Source organism: Sceloporus occidentalis, unplaced genomic scaffold (genome assembly GCF_023333645.1).
Source record: "Sceloporus occidentalis isolate IW3139 unplaced genomic scaffold, rSceOcc1.0.p SCAF_1, whole genome shotgun sequence".
Taxonomy (NCBI): Eukaryota; Metazoa; Chordata; class Lepidosauria; order Squamata; family Phrynosomatidae; genus Sceloporus; species Sceloporus occidentalis.
The window spans coordinates 152,023,544-152,050,580 of NW_028316981.1; the positions used below are offsets into that span (position 1 = coordinate 152,023,544).

Below are 27,037 nucleotides of genomic sequence, written 5' to 3' on the forward strand. Positions count from 1 at the left end.
AGGAAAGAACATAGTCAGTGTAGAACAGTACCTCCAAGCCCCATCCCAGAAGGATATCATGGTCAATGGCATCAAAAGCCACTGAGAGGTCCAACAAAACCAACCAGGTCACAGTTCCCCCTGACCAGTTCCCTGCATAGGTCATCCACTGAGGTGACCAAAACTGTTTCCATCCCCATAATCAGGCCTGAAAATGGATCTATAAATGGAGTAGAGCAGGAATGTAGGCACACTTCTATTATAAGTGAGGCAGTAGCTCAAAATATAGTCTGTTAGGTAGGTAGATTAAGAGAGCTTTTAATGAGAACATTTAATGAAAGAAATTTGAAAATCTACTTTCCCACGTGTTGATTTCTTTTCTCCTTGGATTTAATTTTCCCTTTCAAAAAGAATTTCAGTTCCAGCTTAGCTTTAGTGTTGGGCTAGTGCGCAGTTGCATAAATTCTTCTGTGTTGGTGCTTAGCTTTGATGAATAAACATGTGAAAAAAATTCTCCTGTGTACTGGGAAGGCTTTTCTGTGCTTATCCTAAAAATCCACTTCAGCAAAATTTTACCCTAGTCTGCATGAAAATCCACCTTTAGGTGTATGCCTTCCATTTTGGTTGTGCGTGCTATCTACCATTTCTTGAAAACTATGGAAGTGGCAATCAATACTTGTGGTAGACTCAGCCATTTAGACTGAGCCATGTAATTACTAAGGGCTTCTCTGCATTCTGTTTTGCCTTAGGGTGGGGTTTTTTTTGGGGGGTTAATATATTCCCTCTTCCTGTAGACTGCCCGAGGCTCCCTGTATACGAATGTTCCTGAAGGAAATCTTGTTCGCTTTTCTTGCATCTCCAAATCAACTTCGAAAGGTACGAATGAATTTGGGGTCTGAGACTCATTCATTCAACTTCCACATTGCAATTTACTGGATCTCTGAAATAGCTGAATTTACTGCTTCTGGGCACAGAGAATTGAATCTGAAACTATAAATGCCTCATTTTATTTTCTCATGGCAGATTCAGAACACCCACAGTCCTGTGGCCTGGCTCTGAACACTCAGCAGCTAAAGACATTGTCAACTAATCTCAAGAACATTGGTCCCAGGGTGAGTAATGCATGCTCTCTCTTCTCTCTGACGAGCATGTGGCAGCACTGACTAAATAGCTAGGGGTGGTGAAAGGTTTGAAAGGTTCTACCAGTCTCTGAACATGTTTGCTTAGGAGCTACTGTACTTTAGCAAAGTTACAAGGAATTGTATGAATGGAGATTAAAGAATAATAATAATAATAATAATAATAATAATAAAATTTTATTTCTATACCGCCCTTCTAAGAAAATCAAGGCGGTTTACAACAAAAATGCATACAACAAAATCCAAAACAGTTAAAACATACAGTAAAAACAGCAACCCAATAACCCAAACTCATGCCAGCTGAACAATGCTGACGAAGGAGGGGGGGAGAGAGTATCCAGGGGTGGGAGTCAGGGGTAAGCCTGCTCGAAAAGATAGGTCTTCAGACCCTTCTTAAATTGGACAAGGGAGGTGGCCGAGCGGAGCTCGACAGGCAGCGAGTTCCAGAGGTTGGGGGCCGAGGTGGTAGAGGCCCTCCTGGTGGTGGTGACTAGTCGAACCTCTGGAGCTGTTAACAATTGCTGCCCAGATGATCTGAGTGTGCGGGGCGGATTGTATGGGGAGAGGCGGTCCTCTAAGTACCCTGGGCCCAAGCCATTTAGGGCTTTATAGGTAATAACCAACACCTTGTATTGCGCCCGGAAGCGAATAGGCAGCCAGTGTAGGTCTTTAAGGACCGGTGTTATATGACTGGCCCTGGATGAACCAGTGACCAGTCGTGCTGCCATATTCTGCACTAATTGCAGCTTCCGGGTATGATACAAGGGCTGCCCCATGTAGAGCGCATTGCAGAAATCCAAACGAGAGGTTACCAGAGCATGTAATACAGTTTCAAGGTCCCTCCGGCCCAGGTAGGGACGCAGCTGGCGTATCAGCCGAAGCTGATAACAGGTACTCCTGACTGTCGCATCCACCTGAGATGTAAGGTGAAGCGACGAGTCAAGGAGCACCCCCAGACTGCATACTGAGTCCTTCACAGGAAGCGTGATCCCATTCAGGACAGGTGGAACCACCACCATCCCTGGGCCGGAAGAACCTATCACAAGTACTTCCGTTTTCTCTGGATTCAGGCTGAGTCGGTTTTCCCTCATCCAGCCCATTACCGACTCCAGACAGGCCACGAGAGGAGAGATGCCATCCTTGGTCACTGCATCACTCGGAGACATAGAGAAGCCTATTTGGGTGTCATCAGCGTACTGATAACCCCGTGCCCCATGTCTCCGGATGATCTCTCCCAGTGGTTTCATGTAAATGTTAAAGAGCATGGGAGACAGAATGGCTCCTTGAGGGACCCCAGATTTAAGGGCCCTCTTATCGGAGCACACGTCCCCCAGCTGCACCATCTGGAACCTCCCAGAGAGGTAGGATCGGAACCACTGGAGCGCAGTGCCCCCGATTCCCAACTCTACCAGGCACTCCAGAAGGATACCATGGTCTATGGTATCGAAAGCTGCTGAGATGTCTAAGAGCACTAACAGGGACACGCTACCCCTGTCCATGCTCAGACGGAGATCATCGACCAAGGCGACCATAGCAGTCTCAACCCCGTAACCTGCCCAAAAGCCGGTTTGAAATGGGTCTAGATAATCCGTTTCATCCAAGATCGATTGAAGCTGGATTGCAACCGCCCTCTCGATCACCTTCCCCAAAAATGGCAGCAGCGAGACTGGCTGATAATTGTTATGCATCAGGGGGTCGAGGGAGGGCTTTTTTAACAAAGGTTTTACGATGGCCAATTTTAAACTAGATGGAAATTGCCCGTCCCTCAGAGATGTATTAATAATCCGGTGTAACAATGAAGTTACTACCGGTCCCCCCTGAGCCGCTAGCCACGAGGGACAGGGATCGAGAGAGCAAGTTGTCTTCCTAACGCTTCTAAGGATCTTGTCCACATCCTTGGTACTTACAGACTCAAACTGATCCAGTACAATCGAGTCCACGGAAGCTCTGGATACCTCTGGTTTCTGCTCTAATGCTGGCGTCAAGACCTTCCCTTATCCAAGAGGTTTTATCCGCGAAGAAGTTGTTAAACTGGTCACAGCAGGCCTTGGATGGTTCAAGAATAGGGTTCGGAGCCGGAGGGAGTTGAGTTAGCTCCCTCACAACCCTGAACAGCTCTGCTGGACGCGACTCCGCGGAAGCGATACGTGCACCATAGAACGAATTCTTTGTTGCGCCTATCGCCTCTCCATAGTCCTTCAAAATCCCAGATTCCAGGCTGGCTAGCCTCTTGGAATTAGTAGCTAGCAGCTGAGATGGTACTTTCCCACCATGAAACCAGATGCAAGCACTATCTTGAGTGGCTGGTCAGGGCACAACACAATAGAGTGGCAGTCTTGAACAACTACCAAAATGTCAGTGTGGGAGCAGTTCCACTACTAGAAGGACTGCTCCAAAATGGCAGCATAAGTGCTATCATTTTGAATTAGTCCTTGCTCCTGTTTGCATGGACTGTCCCTGTGACGGCTGCATGTGGTATGCCAATATTTGGAGTAGCTGCGCTCCTTCCCCACTCTGGAAAAGCTGATTGGAGTGTTCTGAAGGGGGCAATAGTCATGGATGGGTTACTGTATTAAGCTGCCCCTTTACCTGTTTTTGTGGCTTCTGCCAGCAGAATTGTGCTTAAGAGCAGTTGGCCTTGTGTCTCTGTGACATTTGCATCAGGTGGAGGCAGCTAAGCCAAGACAGACAGCACAGGATCTGGGAGTGGGCAAATCTGAAGATCCTGCAGCCAAGCCCAGCACAGAATGTCTGACCAGAATGACCCAGGCGGGTATCCCACTTCAAAGGTGAGAGAGTAACAGTAATGCCCAATGGGTTGTATAGGTGAATGGCCTGCAACATTTGTGAAAGACAAGGAAGTTGTATTAAGGCCACAATGCATGATGAATAAACTAATGGTTGTTTTTGTCCTGCTTTCTCACTCTTCTGGTGGAGAGGTGTAATATCTCTTTTGGAGATGTACTGCAGCATTGCTGGTTCTCCTATTAGCGTGGGAAATTCTGCTTCAGATGGGGATGTGTGAGGGCAACAAAGTGTGCATACAATCACCATTGCTCTGGGAGAGTCTTCTTGATCACTATTGGCCTGAATCATATGGGAGGTATTGGGAGAACTCTACTAGTTGCTTTCCTGCTGAGGAAATGCTGCACCAGAGGAACAATCAATGCATGTCTCTCCAGATACAGCAAGAGTCCAAATACTTAGCTCGCCCTCTGGCTGTTTTGGACTTTAGTTCCCAGCATCCCTGACCATAAGTTGTGCTAGCTTGAGCTTCTGGAAATTGCGGGCTAAGACAAAGTTAGAGACGTACTGTCCAGGTGGTTGCCTGTGCTGCTGTATCACCATCAGTTTCCCAGAATGCCCTGCTTGTAATGTGGGACTCTATGGACCCCTCATAGCTGGGCACTGACTGGCTCTGTGGAAAGCAAATGTTGTCTACCTTTTGTGGGCTGTTCTGCTGTCCACAGAGGACAAGTGGCCATAGTGGAGAGAGTGACTCTGCTTTTCGTCTTGCACTATATGAAAACTGGGGTTGCTGCTTCTCTTCCTTCCTTGCTTTGAATGTATCTAATTGAGGGAAGACAAGTTGCCCTTTTTCAGTAGGAACATGAAGATTAGGCATGATGATCTCCTTATTTTCTCTGAATCATACCACTGCTCCCGGCTTGAATAATACATCCGAGAGTAAATCCTGGAGGTGAGAGGCCCTGTTCACATGTAACACCTTGTAACTGTTATTTTTTGCTTTTCAACTGCAGCTCAACTGGGACAAATGAAGCCACAGGATCATCATGGAAAGGTAAGCGAAAATATTTTTCTTTATAATCCAGATGGATGGACAAGAGTGGGTGTAGGTTCTGTCCTCTAAATGGCTTACAGGCAGACAACAGTTTTGCCCACTGTTAATTATATACATAAATTTGATAGTAAAGGTTAAATGTCACTTATCTAAAATGGTGAAATTTGAAATGCAGTTGAACCTTGGTATCTGTGGGGGATTTGTTCCGGACCCCCCACCTCATGGTTGCCAAAAACACAGGACCTCAAGTCCTGTTGTCCCTAATGGCAGTGCAACGTGCACAACAGCGTGCATACATTGCCATTGGGGACAATGGGGCTTGCCATTCACAGATGCTTAAATCCGCAGATGGCAAGCCTGCAGATAATGGGGCCCCACTATATTCCACAATCCAAAGTTGTAACACCTTTGATTTCTGTTGGTTCAATGTACACAGACTTGATTTGATGCTCACAATTATTTAAAATATTGTGTATAAAATTATCTTCAGACTATGTGTATAAGGTGTATATGAAACATAAATGAGTTTCATGTTTAGACCTGGGTTCCATCTGCCATGCTATCTCATGAGGTACATACAAATATTCCAAAATCCAAAACAGTTCTTCTCCCATGCGTTTCAGATAAGGGAGACTCAACCTGTATTTGCTTTTAGCAAAGTCCAAAACCTAATGATGGAGCTTGTGAGCATTTTAATAATAGTTATCTGAACCTTTTTCTTGCCTTCCCCAGGCAGTCCATCTATTATCTTCAAATTGTTCCTTCATAAAAAGCTTGGAGTGTTCAAAGTGAAGCATGAAAATAAAGTAACAGTCAACAAAACTAACAGGATAGTTGGTTGTGTTGTGCGCTGAGCGTAGTCCTTGACTTTCTTTGGTGCAGAACACAAACAGCTCTGCTAATGCTGAACCACCCCCCATCTCCTTGACAATTCTTCCCCTTGTATTTGCAGATGAAGAGTTTGTACCAGACCCAGTTGCCAAAGCGAGCATCCTCTCGAATGAAGGCTTGAGTCGTTTTGCCCTAGGGGCCAATGGCAAGCTGAGCTTGGCCCAGCGGGTGCCAGTGAAAGGTGCTCAGAAGCCTCCTGTCCCGTGTAGCAGCACTAGGGTGAGCAAAGTATGAAGGCATTGATTTCTGTAAAACCCTCTCTGTTACCAAGGTGACTGGCTGCTGGGTTGAGCATCCATGTTGGACTGGGGCACTATGGGCCTCCCCACTCGTCTTCTTAGGATTCTCATGTGCCGTGTAGTGTTTTTAGCTAAGGAAGAAGGCTACTGATCTCTAGGGTCATTGGAACAGTCCTGAGAGAGATATTTAACATAAAATGGCTGAGAGTATTCATTAGTCTTCAGGGCACCCTGACCCTCCTCAGATTCTGCTCTGATATCACATTCCAGTGTGGAATGTTTTTCACCAGGCTATGACTGTTCCAAGATGCTTCTTTTTGTGTCTTCTGTCCTACAGTTTTCCATGTCTCTCTTCTTGGTATTCCATCCCTAGCAATCAGTCAGGTTTCTCTGGCCAGTGAGCATGTTTCCCAGGAATGTTTTTCAGGGGGAAGTCCATAGAATGTTCTATAGTCTGGCAAACATTGATTTTCCTTCTTACATGTGGATGGTGCAGTTTTGCGTTACGTAAGGATCAGCAGGAATCCTGGGGTTAGATTAGTGAGGCACTAGATGAGCTCCCTGGTGAGGAAGTCTTAAGTACCCTTCTTACACTACAAACATCATAGGATGGAACTATGACAGTTAAGCGGAATCATAGCAGTACCATTGTGTGGTGTGAAAAAGGCCCTATAAAGCAGCTGTCTTATCAGTCAGCAGAATAGGGCACTTAGTAGAAAAGGTAGAAGCTTGAGCATCTTTGACATCTGTTTTGGGAGCTCATGAATAAAAACTCAGCTAGAGAGTATGTCAACAGCTGTGGGCTAAAAGAGAGGTAAGTGGTAAACCTTGATTTGTTCAATAGGAAATTATAGACTTGTAAAATGTTCCCTTTTTTTTTAATACAACTCCAAGAGTCAAGTACTGATTCTCCCTCCCTCTCTGTCTATAGGGTGAAAGTGGCTTTTTGCGGGATCCCCATATGAAAGTATCTTCAATAGGGAAGTTTGGTCGTGTGTCCTGTTGTTCCACTCAGGGCCTTAAAGGTATAGTTTGCAGAGGGGGTTGTGTGTGAGGTGTGTAGATTTGTGCCCTTTAGGAAAGGACTTGTCTTACAGCTGAGATCTTCTAACTTTTTCTCTTTCATCTCCCCCCCCCCTCCCCGCTTCACTCCTTCCTATTTCACAGATCTAAAGAAGTCAGAGGCTTCTGGAGCCCAGTTAACCAACACACCTGGTGACAGATTTTCTGCTGTTGATTGTTCGCCTTATCCACTGGCTAGAAGGGTTCCCACTAGCTGTCCACAATCCTTGGTTTGTGCTTGAGACAAGGCGAGCTTGGAAAGCCTCCTTTTTACAGAGTGCAGCTCCCAGAATTGCCTCCATGCTGCGTGGGAAATTCTGGGAGTTGTTGTCCAATAAATGAACTTTTTCTGAGCCCTGACAAGGGGGAAAGGACAGTTTCTAGCTGTGAAGTCTGCATTGAGTTCCCAGCTAACTATGGGCAAAAAGTATGGCAAAGGCCAGATCATGTCAATAGTGCAAGGTTTTGTGGGATCAGACAGGAGAGAATGCAGCTCTGCTGGACTGGGTCTGGGTCTCATTCTGTCCTTTATTGCTTTAGGCTTGAAAGGAAAGAGCATGTGTCCCCACCAATATAAGACTATTTCAACACTGCTTAAACGTTCACCCACTTCACCAGCTGTCTGTGTGTTTCCAGGTTCAAGGCAAAAAGTGCTAATGTTTGGATCTATAAACCCTATTGTCAGGAGCAGGGAAAGTGAGGCCTTCAAGACATATGCTTCTTTATATGCTATCAGAGAGGATTCTAGTTAAAGAAATTAACTTTTCCAAGCTCTGCTCTTTTGCTGCAGTTCCCCTCACTGCCAGCCAGCATAGACAATACTAAGGATTGATAAGAGTAGCAGTCCAAAAAACCCTGAATGGACTCTTACTTGCCCATTTCCTCTGTGTGTATGTTGGGACCTATATGAGCTTGTCTGGCCCTTTAGATCATATTCACTGGCCTAACTTTCTTGGGTTAGGCAGGGGTCAAATGGGGATAGGCCTTTCTTGGTGGAGGCACTTCACTGGTGTCCACTCTATGGAATTTTAAGTACTAGCCGAAAGTGGCTCATTCTCTCGTTTTCTCTCCCCTCCCATTTTGGTATGAGTGTTTAATGCACAGTAACTTCTATAGTTTCTATTTGCTTTTTCAGTAACATTATTTAAATATTTTACTTTTATTTTCCCCTTATAATTTGAGGCACCATAGAAATTATTGGATGGAAAAGGTGATGAGGGATAGAAACATTGGGGAAAATTACTGTAGAAACACAGAGCATCCTTATACTGAGTCCCACTTCTACTCTACTGAGTCCACTGTTGTCCACCCTAAGTGATGGTGGTGGCGGTGGCGGCGGCAGCGGCAGTTGCAGGTGCTCCAGAGTCTTCAATAGAGGTCTTTTTCAGTGTTGTCCTCCAAGATCTTGGAGGGTGCCTGGGGTTGAACATGGGAATTTTTACATGTAAAGCCATGTGTTCTGACACTGAGCTATCAGTCCTTCCTGAGTTGTTAGTTTCATCCCTTTCTCAAGTTCTATGCTTTGCAGTTTGCTGTGACTGTATCAGGTCATGCTCTGAATACTTTTTCTTGTGTTTGATCAGCATCCCAGTCCTTGGACATGCCACCGTGTGCCTCTTTCTTCCTGTTGTAAGGGCAGAAGGGTAAGTACCCAACACCCAACAGAAACAGAGGAGGTGAGAGCAATTTGATGATCTGAAGCATTACAGAAGGACTACTGCATATACAGTGGGGCCTCCTTATCCATGGATTTGCCATCTGCGGATTTAAGCATCTGTGGACAGCAAGCCCTTCTTGTCCTCAATAGCGGTGTGTGCACATTGTCGTGCTAGTTGGTACGCGTATGTCACACTGCTATTAGGGAGAATGGAACTTCTGTTACTGCTTTTTCGGTATCTCCCTATGGATCCAAAGGTCTACACTTGACTATAAGTCGGCCTTATACATGTAGGTCAAGGGCAGGTTTTGGGACCAAAATTAATGGATTTTGATATGACCCCTGGATGTGTTCAGCGTAAAACTTAGGGGTATGTAACAAAGGATGTAAAGGACAAAGCAAAGGAAAATGATGCCAATGAACTTACAAAATCTGACAGGCATAACTGCTTAGCCTGAAGTCTGCATGGATAAAGAGGGAACTATAGTAAATTGTGGCTATGTAATGTGTGGGGGAGGTGACTAGGCACAGGGAGGGCTAAAAAAATTCATGCATGACAAAAAGGATGAAAAAGCAAAGCAAATGGCTATGTTAGCAGTGATTACAGCCTTGTGACTTTAATGTGATAACTGTCTGATTTTAACTCAAAAGTTGACAAACATACACAAATGTCTTATTAAATTTTTTCAAAGCCCTGTTCCTCTCTGCACTCTTTTGAGGGGAAGCGCCAAAGAGATGCCACCATCATTTTTCCACCTAGGCATTCAAAAAGGTCAGAGATGGCACTACAGTGGAGAGAGTAGAAGGGGTCAGTGTTTCTCTTAGGTTCTCTTAGGATGGACTAAGCTCTCACCGTTGGCCATTTTTCTCAGAGACTGGGATGGTTTCTATTTTTGATAAGAGTTAAAGTACAGAGCTTACATTGATAAGGTATAAATTGATTCATGATTTTGGGGACAATTTTTGGGCTAAAATTTCTAGATTTATACATGAGTATATACAGTACCTACTTGAGAGTTAGATATTTCACTCGTTTTAGAAAATTCTCTCATTGGAAGGACTGGTTATTGGCATATGTGTAGGCAGATGGACCTGCTGGGGGCTGGAGACAGCCAACATCTGAAGAGCCGCAGGTTCCCCATTCCTGCTCTAAAGAACCCTTGGCGGTAGCACTAGAAAGTAATAGTAGACAATGACTATGTTGGTTGTAAAGACAGAATAGGGTTTAGAATCTGTTGTGGCTAATGTACATCAGGGACAGTGTCAGAAACTGCTAAAAATCATGCCCTTCACAGGTTAAGGTGACAGGCAGTGTCGCCCCACAGAGGGTCACAGAGGGCTCCAAACAGGACAACACTGCAGTGCCCTGGGTAAGTGTTCATGTGTGAAGGGACCCTGGAACTGTTCTTAAGGTGAGGCAACAGCTGTTTTTAAGATCATTACTAGTTTTGCTTACTTGAAGGTACTTTCGGGGGAGGGCAAATTACTTTCCCCATTCATTATTATTGGAGCATACTTAAATATGGAGGCTCTTACAAACACAATGTATCCTCAGAATTGCTGTCTCTGTGTTCATTGTAGCTTACTCCCAAGTATGTCTAGGACAGAATGCAGACTGGCTTTATGATCCTTGGGAGGGTTCAATCATAATTGCTGTTTTAACATTTCTTGGTGATTGATAATTTGGTACACTTCTAATTGATAATGCCCAAGGAGACACAGCTATGTATGTGGTCAAAATTTGCTAGAACATTTCAGGAGGGGCTCAGCCTAGTTGGGGAGAACTCAAGCTCTCTCCCCCATTTGAGGACTCATGCATGAGGAGGTGAAAAGTAGAGAGTGCCTTCCACAGGGGGGGAAAAGTGTGCATAATAACTTGAATTTATGTTGCTCAGAGGCATTCAGCTCATATAGGAATGCTTTTATAAAGATTGTGATGGCACATGCATTTCCCAACAAAGGTCCCATCCTCCTGTAGAATGGGTAGCTCCTCCCACTTGGCAGGAAATTCAAAAAACAATACCCAGCCCCCAGTGCGAGGGGCTATTACCCCCTTTGGAAGCCAGTATTTTTCCGGTCTGCACTCCTAGTAGGATGCATTTTTGGAGTCAGCCAAATTTCTTGGTCTTGAGTAGACTTGTCGTTTGTTTTACCTATGGACTTTTTCCCTGGCCTCCATCCACCACCTTCTTCGTTGCCGGTTCCCTAGGCTGGTGAGACCAAACTTGATTAAATAGGCCAGGACGATGGGGACGGCTTGCCCCATCCCTGAGCTGGCAACAGGTTCAGGAGTGCAGCGGGCTGATCTACAATGACTGGAGGGAGATATGGTGAAACAGCCAGATGAGAGGTTTACTCTCCGCGTTGCTGAGAAAATGGCTCCCCTTTTGGGCATCCTGCACTGGCTCCAGGACCAGGAGCACAGCAGGCTGATCTGCTGCACCTGAGAGGAGATGATGGGGCACAGCCAGAAGAGGGGTTTACCCTCTGCATTGCTGAGAATGCCCAATTCCTCCACCCAGCCCATTCAGGGCCAGGGGACTTGGGGGCACAACTGGCTTCATTCACATCGCTGGACCCAGGGTCTGTAAGTAAGCTCTCCCTCCCTGCTGAGCCCCCCATCAGCAGTAAAAGGTAAAATAAAGTTATTCCTCATTGACAAGGTTGTCAAGTCATGTCTGACCATGGGCAGTGCTCATCTCCATTACTAAGCTGAAGAGCCAGTTTTAGAGGCTACTCAGTGATTATATGGCCAGCATGACTGCACCAGATGCTGTTACCTTCCCACTGAGAAGTGCTACCCATTTATCTACTTGCATTTGCATGCTTTCGAACTGCTAGGTTGGCAGAAGCTGGGAGTAGTTAGTGATGGGAGCTCACCCCATCATGCAGCGTCCAGGCCTCGAACTGCCAACCTGCAGTACCAGCTGTTTATAACAGGGCAATGTTCCCTGAGCAGCAGCCTGCTATCTATGGGTTTTCAGAGTGCCAGAGGAGGGGGGGTTCCATTAAGGACTCAAGTGCTTTCCAGCCACCAGTTGTACCGCAAGCTGGGTGCCTAGGATGCACAAGGTACTAAGCTATTTCACCCCTGTGAGGTTTCTCTGCCAGTTACTGTCTTCTAGCTGACCATTGAGGGGCACCCTTTTGGGCTGTCATGCCCGTGGGCTGGAAGATGGTCTCTATCTTGACCACATGAGTGCTAGATGCCATCTTTGCCATGTGAACAGTGGCCGCCATCTTGGCCATGTGGATGGCGGCAACCATCCTTGGCCACCAGTTTCCACCATGGATCTTAGTGAGTATGGTGGGGAAGCAACATTGGAGAGAGGACAGTGATGAGATCTGCCTGTCTCCTCGGAGCCATCACCCCCCCCATAGGGAAACTTACAGACCTCCAGGCCTATCGGACAGGCAGTTTGACTCTCCCTTGGCCCTACCAGGAAAGCTAGAGGCGGGAGAGGTCTTTACCTCAGAGTCAGCATGGCCTTGGATGTTGGCCAGGGCAGCCCTCCTCTGCATATCTTCTCCTAGGCGGAGGTGAAGGAGTGGTCTTGGATCTTGGAAGCTAAGGAGGGTCAGGCCTGCTTGGCGCCTGGATAGGGGTCTGCCTGGGATCACTGGTTGCTGTAGATGCCTTGGCGTTGTTCTGCCTGACCAGAGAGCCTCCCAGGATGGCAGCTTTCCGGGATTGAGGAGGACTTGTTTTTCAGTGCCGGCAGCCTCTGTGTTAGGCAATCCCCTACCCCTTTCAGCTCAGGTGATCAGGGCTGGGTGGGTCAAACTGGCTCCAGTGATCCACGTTCTCCTTGGACAAGGAGCCTCTTAATCCCCCTTTTGGGCCGTTATGGATCTGCAGGTTTCCCTAGTGGGCCTCGTTGTCATGTACAGGCCTCGTCTTCCCCAGATTGCCCTGGTGCCCCCAATATTTGTTGTGAGGTTCAAGGATGGAGTGGACATCTGAAAATTGCTGGGGAGAGGGGGGTCAGTGCTGGCCTTTGTAAAGGCATATGAGACCTTGGCTATGGCTGTCAGAGCCTAGGCCACCACCTCCATGGTGGCTAGGACCTTTCTCCTGTGTTTATATGGCCTATTTTGGGAGGTTACCTTGCAGACCACCTGGCTTATGTGGGGTCTTTATATGTGAGCTGCCCAGGGTGACCAGATTCACCATTCGCCATGCCGTCAGGAGGCTACTCAGAGCCAGGGCATCACCATCAGGGCAATGCCCCCTCAAGGAACCTCCACTCCGCCCTCTAGACTCGGTCACTAAGGCAGTTCAAACCCCAATAGGGGTTTCGAAAAATCGCTTGCCCTGGCAGGTTCTGCGCCTCACAGCTAGCACCTGGGCTGGTGCGTGACTGTGCTTGGCACACTGCCGGCACATAGGACCTGAATGTCTTAATCTGGATGGGTTTATGCTACAACAAGATTCCCCCTTCTTTCCTGAGTTGGAAATATTCTACATCAGACCGGTGGATCCTAGACTCACTGAGATCAGGCTATGGATAGGGTTCATCTGCAGGCCCCACAAGATATTTATCCCATCACTCGGGAGGAAGAACTCTGTGGAGCATCGCCTCTTGCTGGCAGCTTTAAGTGAATGGCTACAGGTGGATACCTAGAATCAGCTCTTGCCTTGTAAAGAGACCTGTAAAAAATGGTCGCTTGAGGGGCAATCCATAATGATAATGGTAACTATAATGATGATGTTGACAATGATAATGATGGTAATGTTAATTATGATAACAAAGAGGAGGTTCCGGTTGGAGACTCCCAACCATCCTCGAGGCAGCTCAGCCTGGGAATCTCTGCCTTGGGCCTTAGGGATGCGTTTCACTTGAGTTACCACCTATGCCTGCACTTCTCCTTTAACAACTGGTTACTCCAGCTCAAAGCCCTATCTTTGTGTCTGCCAGCGTCCCTTATACACTTGCCAAGTGCATCGTGTCACAGGTGGCTTGCTGGAGGAAGACGGGCCTACACAGCAACGTGTCAGTGTCGGTACTCCAGGGCCAACGTAACAGATAGGAAATGCTTCAGTCATGGAGGCAGCATGGCTTCCTCGTGATCCTTTCAGAGAACTCCCTGTCTCCTTTTCAGAGCTTCCAGTGAACAGGAATGCCTTTGGCAACAGTGGTGGGGATGGGGTTCCCGCTGAAGGATTAGACCATGACCATCTCCACGGCAGTCCTCGTAATCCTGAGTAGTCAGGGCCAGGTTTTTTCTCGCTGCTAGTCCTCCTTCAGGGCTTGGGGTTTTGAGCGATACTCTGCCTCCCTTGGACCATCTTCTGTGTCAGGTCTTTACTGGGCCTCTCCTGCCTCACCAGGAGGCCATCACACTGAAGAACCATCACAGAACCACTGTCCCCTGCTGGGACCCAGAATCTCTTGGCTGGTGGGCCTGCCTGTCTACTCTTGACAGACATCCGGTTTGGGGAACCAGGGAGAGTCCAGATCTCAACACAATCAAGTCTGATTGGAGGGGGTGCTTATGTTGGCCTCCATCTGACTCAGGGCAGATGGCCTCAGAGGAGCAGTCTCACTGCATCCCCTGGCGGAAGCTGTGGTCAGTCAGGACAATCCTACTCTCTTTCAGCGACTTTGTTAATAGCAGGATTGTCTTTGTGAAGACAGACATCACGACAAAGCCTCTTCGGTATCATGAGTGACAAACACGAATGAGGGCCCTGATGGAGGAGTTGTGCCCGTGGTGCCAGCGGGCGAAGATAAAAATTCTTGTGTCTGCAGGCAGATCATCTTCAGGGAGGCCTTTGTGCATCAGCGCACTGGTGGTGTAGAATGGACACCAATCTCCCAGACAACATTGGATGTGTTGGGCTATCCTGAGACGGGCATGTTCGCCTCATTGCTGTCTGCTTCGCCAGTTAAGGCCACATTCCTGAGGTTTGTCTCTGGGTTCTGGTCAGAGGGGCAGAAACATCTGACTGTTTCCTCTCCTGTGACCCAATCCCGCCCTGGTATAAGGTTCCAAGGTAGATTTGGAGGGACAAGTTAAAGGTGATCTTAGTGGAGCTAGTGTGGATGAGAGGACCATGGTTCCCAGAGGTTCTGGTTATGGCCTCAACCCAGCGGGACTCCAGTGACTGCTTGGAGATTGACAAACACTAGAGTACTGTGGAGGAGTCCATCCTGGCTTCCAGATGTCGTTTTCACCAGCTGGTGCTATGGATTCATCCTCAGTGTCCTATGAAGTCTGTGTTCCACGTGTCGCAGGTTATACATCTGCTTCCAGCCTGCCATCATCTGGTAAGGGATCTGTTAGGGCTCCAGCTCACACCTGATGTGTGCAGAGTGGTTAGAATCTACATCAAGAGGACATGAATTTTCGGATGTAGGAGGTGCTATTCGCCTCCCTCCAGCAGTGGTGCCTGGGGTAGAAGGGGTCTTTGTCTGCCCTGGGCTGATGGTTTAGGAACTACATCTTTGCCTGTTACCAGTCTGCACACCTGCTCCTTTCTTGGGAAGGGGTGAGGGCTCTTTCCTCCAGGAGTGTGACAACATCTGCGGCTTGGGCCACCAATGCATCCCTGGTGGAGGTCTGCAGGATGGCGATGTGGAAATCTCCTTCCACGTCTGTCAGATATCTCAAACGGTCTTTGGGAGTGTGGTGCTTCGGCAGGCGGTGCCAAGAACCTCTGTTGAGTAGTCGCACCTCCCTCCCTATTAAAGGGGGGGCTTTGGTAAATCCCATTCTACAGGACAGTGGGACTTTGTCTGCTAGGAAAAGGAACGTTGGTACAGTAGGCCTTTTGTATATGCAGCGGATTCATTCTGGACCCATCTTCCACATATGGGAAAAAACGTGGGCCCTCAGGTCCAATTGATTTCAATTGCAGCACGCTCCTGTGCGTGTGCCATTTTGTCCCCCCTCTGGGCTTGTCGTCTGTGTGAGCTCAAGTCCGCATACGGCAAGCCCGCGTATGGGGAAGGCAGACTGTACTTACTGTGATACGTTCATTTCCAGCAGATAAGGTCTCAGGATCCTACCCACACTGTGCTGACAGAGGGTCCGGGTACCCCTAATGATTCTCTTTTTCTGATTTTGTTGTTGGCCTGTTGTTAGCACCTCATCTTCTATGGCCTTTCCCCTTTGTTTGTTTACCTTGGTTTTTAAATCAGATACAAGATAGCTCCGCTGTTGACTGTTGGTCAGTGGTGAGGTTTGCTTTGGCTGGCTAATGACTGCCTTCCAAAGGGGTCTGGGTATTGTTTTTTGAATTTTCTGCCTATTTAGGATCAAGTGGAAGGAGCTACCCATTCTACAGGATGCTAGGACCTTATCTGGAATGTATCACAGGTAAGTACCAATGTTCCTTTTTATTGTCATGAATTCCTTGCTATAAAATGTACCGTATGCTCAAAAAGCAAACTTCAACGCATTGATTTTCAATTAGATTTGGTGATAGTTTGAACAAGTACTTTTTTCCTATGATGGACTGACCAAACAGAGTCCTAATTGTGAGGATTATTTGTCTTATTTTATTAAGAGAGATGTTTACATCATTACATTTATAGAATATTAATGAATCTGCAGATTATTTGTCTTATTTTTTTAAGAAAGATGTTCCCCGCATTATATTATTTGAATATTAATGTACTGGATTTAGGAGGCCCTACATGACAAAAATATGGATCATGGATTGTGGAAGATTTTCTTCCAATATTACTTTTCTGTCCAATTTATAGATGTCCCGGATAATATTGATTTTGGTGTATGGTTCCTAATGCTTTTGGTAGAAAACTGATAATCCCTTTTAACATGCAAATTTTTAACCTATAAATCTAGGTCCAGCTTCAGCTGCATTCTTAATTTTCTTAATTTTGTTAAGCTAAGTGTAACATGTTATGTTTATTCTCAATGGCTTTAGGTAATTGTGATTTGACGTTTTTCTGAATTAAGTCTGTTGCTGTATTACATTATAAAACTTGTTTTTTATTGAGGTGGAAGTAAAAAATGGTCATTTAGTGAAAGCCTTAACTACAGTGTGCCCGCATCATATGCTGGCACGCTATATGCAGATTTCAGCTTATGCTGAAAGCTGTGCAACACAGAGGAAATGGCACCTACGCTCTGCGCATGAGCCCCATTAGTTTCAATGGGGCTCAAGCACACACAGAATTTACCTTACGTGGCAGGTTCAAGAATGGTGTAGTTGTATTATTTATTTCATTTGACAGCTCCAAAATGTAGTAACTATCTTTGGAGACCTGTTAGCTTCAGCAAGCTCTTGTAAGGCAGATAATAATGAGGTACTTCTTTCCCATACTACCTACCCATACTACCTTGTTGATGACAATCTGGTGGAAGGCATAACTGTGAAACTGATGTGACATTTTTCTCTCAAATAGGGGAAGATTGCTGTGCGCCTGTTTGATGATGAGGTGGCTGCATCAGCAAAGAAGGTGTCTGCTGTTCCTGTGATCACCCCAGAAATGGGGACGCTCCAGGTAGAAAAGGGAGTCTTATTGAAATGTGCCTTGAGTGCTCCAGTGTTGTTTGTTATCCCTAATTCATTGATCCTACTGATCAGCCAGTGCAATGTAGTGGTTGGAGTGTTTTGGCTAGAAATAGGTAGACGTATATTCTAATCTCTGAGCTATGGAACTCACTGGGTGACAGTCAACTGCTTACTCTTTCTCTCTCTCCTGACCTACCTCACACAGTTGTTGGGAGGAGAGCCACATGCCACCATGAGCAGGATATAAATGAAGCAAATACAAAAAGGGATACTTTCGAGTGGTAATATGGCAAAGAGTGTTTATTGCAATCTTTAAACTCAAGAGGTGATGAATTTGTTCCCACAAGCTTTTAATTTTTTGTAATTATAGTATTTCCCAACCCCCCTGTCTGTTTAAAATAAAGTTATGTGATTAGTCACCATGTACATAGTAAAATCAGTCAGAGTTCATGGTCTGTTGTTCCACAATTTTAGATGGCAGACCTCATGTAGAGAGATGATCCACAGTATAGTTAATGAATTCCATAATGGTGTCCTTTTCTCCTCTGTTCAGCTGAACATGTTAATTTTTTAATTTTTAGATTAAAATGTTAATCTAACTACCTCCTGATAAATCCTTTGCTGATTTCCATGCCCTTCATATCTCAGCTCAAGCAGCATATAGCATTATACTGTAGATATTAATGGCTTGTGTGATAGATTTGTATTGCCTGTATCAAAAGTAAACAAAATTAATAATACATCTCTGAACTGTATATTCTGCATTATCATTTGACTGATGTAGGAAAGGATTTCATTCCAAAATTGGAAGATTTAGAACATTGAATTCACATATGTTCTAAGGACCTTCCCTCCCCCCACCACAACCACTTCAGCATCTATCAGACAAAGCCTTATTAATATGACCCAGTTTATCCAGATACAGATGCCACCTGTGTGTAGATTTTATAACACTTTCCTTAAAGTAGGCGTAAATGGAGAAGCTGACCAGATGGTGTGCCAAGCTTTATGTGAGATCTTTGATTCAAGATTTGTCTCCTATACTATATTTGAACGCTTCATTTGCCCAAGTGCTTTCTCAATTAGTAGTTTATAAATAAATGAAATTAGACTGAATTTTAAATAGAGAAAAAACTTATTTTTGTTCAAATTTTGTAAGTGCCCTTGGAGATCCTTCTGACCCAAATATCTAATTGGTGAAGGAAATAAATCTGAAATCTCTGTAACCAAGATATACTTCCTTCATCTGTTCTTTATAAGATGTGCGTTTTTTAAAAAATGGGTTTGCTGCATAGACCAGATCTCCAAGTTTAAAGAGTCTAATTTATCTCTAGCCTTTAAACTACTGAGATTTATCATAGTGTCTAAAATTAGGGTGTTTAAGAAAGGGGCATAGAGGCAATATTGACAGGGCCAATGAGTTGGAATGCTTGCAACAGATGTATAGCATTTAGCTTGTAAACAGATTCTGGATTTTAATTTTCGTTTTATGCTTAACTAGGCAGTAAATCTATGAATCAAAAGAGAGGTACCAAACTTCTTTCCAAATTTAGCAAAATAAAAGTATCATAATTTCTTATGAATTCTGATATCTGGGCTAGTTGAATCACTATTTAGTAGGTAAGAAGGTGAGGGATCTTGAGGCCTCCCTGTGTGGAAGGTCCATGTTATTTGTATTTGTAAATCTAATTTTTTACCACCTGATAAATATCTCCAGGGTTTTTTTTGTTTTTGTTTTTGCAGTTATCTAATAATATTATTGCTGGGCATCAGTGGAAGTGTTTGAAGTAGGTAAAGAAATTTAGAGAGAATATGAGCATACATGTGGCTTTGGAATGTCAAGAAATAATTCACAAATCTTATGGATTTCAAATTTGTTTCTCTGGATTTAAAATATCTGGGTATTACAATCACCAGGAATGCAAATGAATTAATCTCAAGGAACAATAAATCAGTGTTTACATACTTGAAGCAGAGGTTGGAGGCAGACTAGCAGTTGTTCCTGCAAATTTGAAGAACAAACCTGCAGCCTACAGGCAGAAAGTGGATATCCACTGTTCTGTCATGGTGGCTAGGACAGGTTGTTGTTGTGTACCTTCAAACTGTTTCCGACTAATGGGGCTTTCTTGGCAAGATTTGTTCAGGTGGGGTTTCTTTCCTCTGAAGCTGAGAGAGTGTGACTTCTCCAGGTCACGTAGTGGATCGCCAATATCCTTTTATTGGGCAAGATTCTAGATCATGTAGTGCCATTCTAGCTCCAGCTAAAGTAACACTCTAGCTAAAGTAACACATGCCTTGATTATATCTTGTTTGGACTACAGTGAGATCTTGGAATCTGATGGAGTTTGGTTCCAGGACCCCCCGTGGACACCAAAATCCTTGGATGCCGAAGTCCCATTAAATGTAATGAATCATAGAATCATAGAGTTGGAAGAGACCACAAGGACCATCTAATCCAACCCCATGCCATGCCATCACAATCAAAGCATCCCTGATAGATGGCCATCCAGCCTATGCTTAAAGACCTCCAGGGAAGGAGACTCCACTACACTCTGAGGGAGTGTGTTCCACTGTTGAACACCCCTTACTGTCAGTAAGTTCCTCCTAATGTTGAGGTGGAATTTCTTTTTCTGTAGCTTGCATCCATTGTTCTGAGTCCTGTTCTCTGAAGCAGCAGAAAACAAGCTTGCTCCCTCCTCAATATGACATCCCTTCAAGTATTTAAATGGGGCTATCATATCACCTCTTAACCTTCTCTTCTCCAGGTTTAATATACCCAGCTCCCTAAGTCGTTTCCAGACCTTTCACCATTTTAGTTGCCCTCCTTTGGACATGCTCCAGTTTCTCAATGTCCTTTTTGAATTGTGGTGCCCAGAACTGGACACAATATTCTAAGTGGGGTCTGACCAAAGCAGAATAGAGAGGCACTATTACTTCCCATGATCTAGACACTATATTTTTATTGATGCAGCCTAAAATTGCATTGGCCTTTTTAGCTGCCTGATCGCACTGCTGACTCACATTCAACTTGTGGTCTACTTGGACTCCTAGATCCCTTTCACATGTAGTCTGATTCAGCCAGGTGTCCCCCATCCTATATCTGTGCATTTCATTTTTCCGACCTTACATTTCTCCCTGTTGAAGTTCATTTTGTTAGCTTTGGCCCAGCTTTCTAGTCTATTGAGGTCATTTTGAATTTTGATGCTGTCCTCTGGGGTGTTAGCTACTCCTCCTAATTTGGTGTCATCTGCAAATTTGATAAGTATTCTCTCTTATATAAAATGGCAAAATCAAGGTTTGCTTTTTGAAATTTCTATATATTTTAAATATTTTCAAAGTGTAGATGCTTAAATCCATGGATAAAAATCATAGATATGGAGGGATGACTATGTTGTTAACGTACTTGACCTTTTTTGGAAACTGCTTGGAGAGAATTGGCATGCTTTTTCTATGTTTGTATGTGAATGTACATGTATAAACATGCTTCCAAACTGTTTGAGAAATGTATAGCACTGGATAACTTGATATGTTTGGGAGGCAATGGAGTAGTTAACTTTGGATGGCCTCTATGTCATGTGGAAAAATGAGGTGAAGTGGCTGGAATGTGTATGAGTGAATGAAGTGTGGTGGGTGGGATATGAGACCAGGGTTTGAATACCCACTTGGCCATGGAAACCCACTGGGTCGCAAAGGCAACGCACCTCTGAACAAATCTTGCCAAAAAAAAACCCTGTGGGTTGCCATAAGTCAGAATTGACTTGAAGGTATACAGCAATAAAGAGAGATATGGCAAGGTAAGCAAGATGAAGCCTAAATATGAGGTTAGTTTCTGGCTAGCTGCCTAATTTCTTTGTTCTCTTATTTCCTTAGTGTATTGAGCTCCTTGCACAATTGTTACGGCAGGAGATGAATAATGGTAGTGTTGATTGTGATGTTGCCCCCTCATTGGAAGAACTACACAAACTGTTGTCAGCTCATTGCTCACCTGCCCAGCCGGACCAACTCAGCACACCCTCTCAGAATCCCAGGCCAAACCACTGCAAACCCACACCACTGTCTACTGTTGTAGCCCCTGAGACTAGCATGACACTCATTACGCCTTCTCAGGATCCTAGACCAAATCTCCGCAAAGCCACACCACTGTCTACTGTTGTAGGCCTTGAGACGAGCGGAACACTTACCACCGCCTCCAGCCAACCACCTGTCTACCCAAGCACTTCTGTGCAATTGGCCCAGCCTCCCTCATCCAGTGCAAGTAGTTCAGGTAAGACAGAACAGTTGATTTCTCAGGCACCAGACATTTTGGATGTGAGTGTGGTAATGGATAAGTGTCCTATCCCAATACTGCATGGAATGTAACCTTGAATTTCTGTTCTTGAAAATTTTGGCATCCGTTATCTCTCCAGCTGTAGTGAATCATTGAAAGAATTGTCTATTAGCCAGATATAGCTTCAGAAAACCAACTGGTTCATTAGACCATTTCTTGCTTTGGCTGATAGCCAGCTGCACCCCTTCCTGGAGCCTGGGGACCTAAAAATTGTGGTACACGCACTGGTAACCTCACAACTTGATTTCTGCAATGCATTCTGCATAGGGCTACCCTTGTGCCTAACTCGGAAACTTTCAAAATATGGCAGCCAGATTGGTCACCAGTCCCTTCACTGGCTACCCATTAATTTCTGAGCACAGTACAAAGTGTTGGTTATGACCTTTAAAGCCCTTCATGGCTTGGGCCCAGCTTATCTATGGGATCGCCTTCTTCCATGCAATCTGTCCCACACATTTAGGTCCTCTGCCTCCCACTGTCTACCCTGTCTTGCCCATTTTAATAATCTTAATTGTATTTTTATTGTTTATTGTTTTGATTTATTGGTTATGTGGGTGAGTGGGTTTATGGGGTATTGTATCTAATAAGCTGCCTCAATCTCATTGGAGAGGCGGGGCATAAATCATCATCATCATCATCATCATCATTATCATTATTATTATTATTTTAAAACTTGGCTTACCTACTAACTTGAAGCCAGTTCATTATTGATACAGAAAGTGTCATGACTTCACGATTGCATCACTAGGTCTTCAACCATGTTACTACTTGCTCTCCCATAGAATATTAGGCTTGAGTGGATAAGGGAAGGTGGAATAGACCCTGCATTCATTTACTCATCTGCTGTTAAGTGCCTCTTGGGTGGTGGTCTTGGGCAAGTGATGGATTCATCTTAATATACATCACACAGTTGCTAAAGAAATAAGTGTAGTGTGCACTTATATGATGTTTTATCAGCACTAAATCTTGTTCTTCTGCTTAACCTTCTCATACATTTCACTTATTCCTCTCTGTAAAAATATTTTTGCAAGTATATTTAAAATCCTATGCCGATTGAGTCTCCCTTATCCAAAATACTTGGAACCAGAAGTGTTTGGGATTTCAGATTTTTTAAAAAATATTTTATTGTATTTATTTTGGAATATTTGCATATACATAATGAGAGATCTTGAAGATGGGACTCAAGTCTAAACATGAAATTCATTTATGTTTTGTATACACCTTATAAACATAGCCTGAAGTTAATAAAATAATATTTTGAATGATTTTGTGCATGAAATAAAGTTTGTGTACACTGCACCATGGGACAGCAAAAGTGTCACTATCTCAGCCACCCATGTGGACATTTTTGGATTTTGGAGTATTTTGGATTTCAGTATTCCAGATAAGGGGTGCTCAACCTGTAATTAGGAAAGCCTCATGTTTGCTGGAGCTTTTCTAAATTGTTACTTGTTGAAATATAAATAAATATGAAAGGTAGGTTGCATAGTATCAGCAGAAAAGCACTGCCTTAGATTTGGAGCTGGATATTTCTCTGCCTTCAGGAAAATAGGTTGAGCCAAAAGACAATTTCAGTTCTAGAATTTGAAATGCTGTGTTTATCAGCCCTTGCTGCATCCATTGCTAGAAACAGATAAAATTCTTCAATTGGACTCTAGTTCTGATTAATCAAAGCTAGCATGGCCAATGGTTAAGAATATAAGAAGTTACTGTCACAGCTTTCCCAAACTTGATCTGTCCTGGCTAAAGCCCTGATATGTACACTTAGGACCCGTACAGACAGGCCAAAAATAAAGCTGCTTCGGGTCACTTTGGAGGTGTGCCATTTAAATGATGCATGCATCCTAAGAGTCTGGAAGCCACACCAAAGCCATGCTCCAGTCCTTAGGCAAGCAATTAGCTTTCAGTCTTGCCCCTCCAGCAGTATATAATACGGACAAAATATTGCCACCTGTTATCCTGGGAGACTACTAGTCTACCTTGCAAGATGGTTTGTAAAGACTTCTGAAAATGTATGTAGGACACTGGGGAAAAGTATGGTAATAAAGAGTGTTTAAGTGGTGTGGGAGGAATCTTGTTTATTTTTATTTAAAAAAAATGTCCTGATATGATAGCCATCTTTACATATTTGATGGGATGTCATGTAGAAGTTGGTGGCTCCAGAGACTAGAACATGAAGTGATACATTCAAATTACAAGGAAATAGATTCTACCTAAACTTCTTCACTGTAAGTGCTGATTGACAGTGGAATAAACTGCCTCAAAGAGTGATGGGTGCTCCTCCTTTGGAGGTTTTTAAACAGAGATTGGATGAATATCTTTCAGTAGTGATGTACTTGTGTTTTCCTGCATGGCAAGGGGATTGTGTTAGATGGCCTTTACAGTTGCTTCCAATGTTATAATTCTATGATTCCACTTTGTTTTTAAGGGGAATTGCAAAATATGATTGACAAAATAAGAATAAAAGCAAACTTTCAAAAATAGCAACATAATTTGTATTTTATACTGCATTCATCACTATTAAATGTGTGGACAAATACAACTGGGTTCTTAAGAACAGCAATGAGACAGTGAATCAACATGCTCTCCCTGGGGATGGAATTCAAGAGGCTGTCTTGCCTAGAGAGTGCAGAGGACAATCTTTCTGCCTGGCTGAGGGACTGTAGTTCATGCTTCTCTCTCTTTTGGTACTATGCCTTCCTTGGTAGGCCAGGTCAAGCAGCGGCTGGATGACCTCCTTTGTGCACCTCAGCGCTTCCATGAGGCCTGCTTAAATGATGAATGTGCCTTCTACACTGCCCGCATCATGTCTACCTTCCAACCTTCAGTACGGCGGTGTAAAGACCCTGTGGCAAAAACACTAGAAGCTCATGATGCCATGGTAAGATATAGCAATAGCAAGTACATTTCTATACCACTTATCAGTGCGCTTAAGCACTCCCTGAGTGGTTTTCAAATTGTAAGCTAATTGCCCCCAACAATCTGGGTACTCATTTTAGTGACCTCAGAAGGATGCCAAGCCTAAGTCGAGCTTGAGCCCTTTTGCTGGTATTGAACTCGCAACCTTATGGTTTGTGAGTGAGTGGCTGCAGTGCAGGCATTTAACCACTGCGCCACCAGGGCTTCCGGACTCTTAGGAGGCATGCATCATTTAAACAGCATACCTCCAAAGTGACCCGAAGCAGCTTTATTTTGGCCTGTCTGTATGGGGCCTTAGGTAGAGCATTGTAATGATAGTTGAGTACATTGAATCTGGTGCATACAGAATCGAAACTCTGATGGTATGGTGGTCCAGGGCATCAAACTGATCTATGTACAGAAGGGTGACAAATAAATATATTTATATATATATATAAAACAATATACAAACACATAACTAAAGATTCCAAAATTCATATTACACAATAATACTTTATCTGAGTTCCTTTCTTCTTAGTCTTCTTCACTTTTCCTTCTTCTCTTCCTCCTCCTCTTAAATTCGTCCATGTCACTTCTTTTTTTCTCGTTCTCTCATTCATTTTCTTTCTTTTTCATTTTCCTTCTTACCCTTCTCTCTTTACCCTTCCTAACCTTCTTTCATTCTCCTCCTCTGCTCTACCTTCCTTCTCTATCATCCTGTATTTCATTACCTCCATTCACTTTATTCTTACCCCCCACTACATGCTCTTACCCTCAGCTACATACATTTCCCTCTTCTACATCTCTTCACAGTACTCAACCTTCAGAAGAAGAAAAAGGAAATTTAAAATTTTTATCCCTTACTCCAGTGAATGTGCAGGGACTATATTATATGTCTGTCCATCTGCCTAATCTTTTGTCAGGTGGGTGGGTGGGGGAATTGATTATTCTTTGCTTTCCAACTGTGAGGCACTCAGTGAACATCATCCTCGTCAAGCAGTGCTATGACCTATGGACTGACTGTGTGTCACAGCAAGCTACTACCTGGAAATAGTGCTCTATATTCAGTCAGAATTACAGGATACAAACACAATATTTAGGTATACTGTGCCCCCTGAGTAAATTTAGATTCTTGGTGTTCTGTTGAGGGAAGATATCTCTGAGAATTGTTTCCTCCAAAGGTTTACTGAGGTTCAAAGAGGGGCTTCTGTCTCCTCTTCTATGCTCATATTACTGCACAGCTTTAACAGTGCAGAAACATCTCTACTTTCCAGTTCAATTCTTTCCATATTTACAAGGCAGTAGTTAATAAATCCATGACACAAAAGGCTTCAACTTTTGGGCAGCTTTGAACACTCTTATTTCACTATAGCATTAATATTTAGCTTTTATGTGAATGGACTGCCTGCTGCAGATACAGCTGTGTATCTGTCCTAGTGGCTTTTGGCTCCCTTGGTCAGGAGTCTGAGACTTTTGTTGTCTCAGAAACATAAAAAATCCTAATTTTATTTGATGCTGAACATTTAAAAGTTGGGAATTCAGCTTTAATCGATTCTGGGTCAAATGTGCAGGGGGAGCATGTTTTCACTGACCAGACTGCAGGTGCCTCTTTTTGTGTAATGTTTCTTGCTCTCTTTACCCACAGCACTTTATACCCATTTCTGCACCTCTGTCCCCTGTGGAAGAAGGAGAGAGGCCTGCATCCTCATGATGATATCATAAGACTGTCGACACAGAGATGATGCACTGAAGTTCCTCTTCACCAAGACGGTGCTTTGCTCCATCTGTAACTGCTTCCCCTTTGATTCTTCTCACTAAATATATATGAATCTCATTGGGGTGCTGAATGCCCAGAGGGCAGTCATAGCTGTAGGAGAGACAGGAACTGGAATACCTACTACTACCTGAGAGCTCCCATAGAAAGGAGTATCTGGTGCTTGTGGTAAACAGAAGACTGGTCTTAAGGAAAGAAAGGTTTTTTTAGCTGTAAGCTCTTGCTGCAGAAGAGTATATAAACTAAGTCTATATTGACTGCATGCAAATAGATTTTTTAAAAATAAAAAAAAATCTTAGTAAAATATTCTAATTTGCCTGTTAATTATTATTTGCAAGTACCTTGTTCCAAGGACGGAAGGCTTCTTCGCAAAGACCTCTGATGAGGAGTGTCAGTTTTTTGGGGTTTTGTTATGGGCACTCTTTAAGCAAGTACCTCTTACTGCTTTTAAAGTCAAGGACCTTTATCATTATTTCTGACCATAGATGGATTGCAGGTGCAAGAGTAGGCAAGAAAAGTATTAAGCCAAGCTTCAAAAGTGTTTGCCAGAATGATGTCTTTCAGGTGTTCTGGATTTCATCTCCCATCTGTCCCATTTAACAGGGCCAGTGATAAGAAATACTGGGTGCTGAAGGCCAAAACATCAGGAGGCCTGGGTTAGGATATTTAATTGACTGAAAAATCTTTTCTGTAATGTAACAATCCTCCAAGGCAAGTGCCCAGTTTTTTTTCCATTTTTCTAAAGGTAATGGAATCCCTGGCAACCACTCGGGAAATTTCATGC

The 27,037-nt window shown here is 44.1% G+C and overlaps 1 protein-coding gene across 1 annotated transcript in view; it reads left to right on the top strand.

Moving 5' to 3' along the window:
• TROAP (trophinin associated protein) overlaps nt 1-26,599 on the top strand; it is a 36,744-nt gene extending 10,145 nt beyond the window's left edge. Inside the window, exons 5-17 of the mRNA XM_089477622.1 lie at nt 774-855; nt 1,003-1,091; nt 3,783-3,907; nt 4,880-4,920; nt 5,873-6,030; nt 6,982-7,075; nt 7,218-7,342; nt 8,696-8,755; nt 10,065-10,139; nt 17,145-17,243; nt 21,125-21,518; nt 24,290-24,462; nt 26,125-26,599. Of these exons, the coding sequence (XP_089333748.1) occupies nt 774-855; nt 1,003-1,091; nt 3,783-3,907; nt 4,880-4,920; nt 5,873-6,030; nt 6,982-7,075; nt 7,218-7,342; nt 8,696-8,755; nt 10,065-10,139; nt 17,145-17,243; nt 21,125-21,518; nt 24,290-24,462; nt 26,125-26,190 (1,581 nt within the window). The 3' untranslated portion in view covers nt 26,191-26,599. The remainder of the gene's footprint in view (nt 1-773; nt 856-1,002; nt 1,092-3,782; nt 3,908-4,879; nt 4,921-5,872; nt 6,031-6,981; nt 7,076-7,217; nt 7,343-8,695; nt 8,756-10,064; nt 10,140-17,144; nt 17,244-21,124; nt 21,519-24,289; nt 24,463-26,124) is intronic.
• The last annotated feature ends 438 nt before the right edge of the window (nt 26,600-27,037 follow it).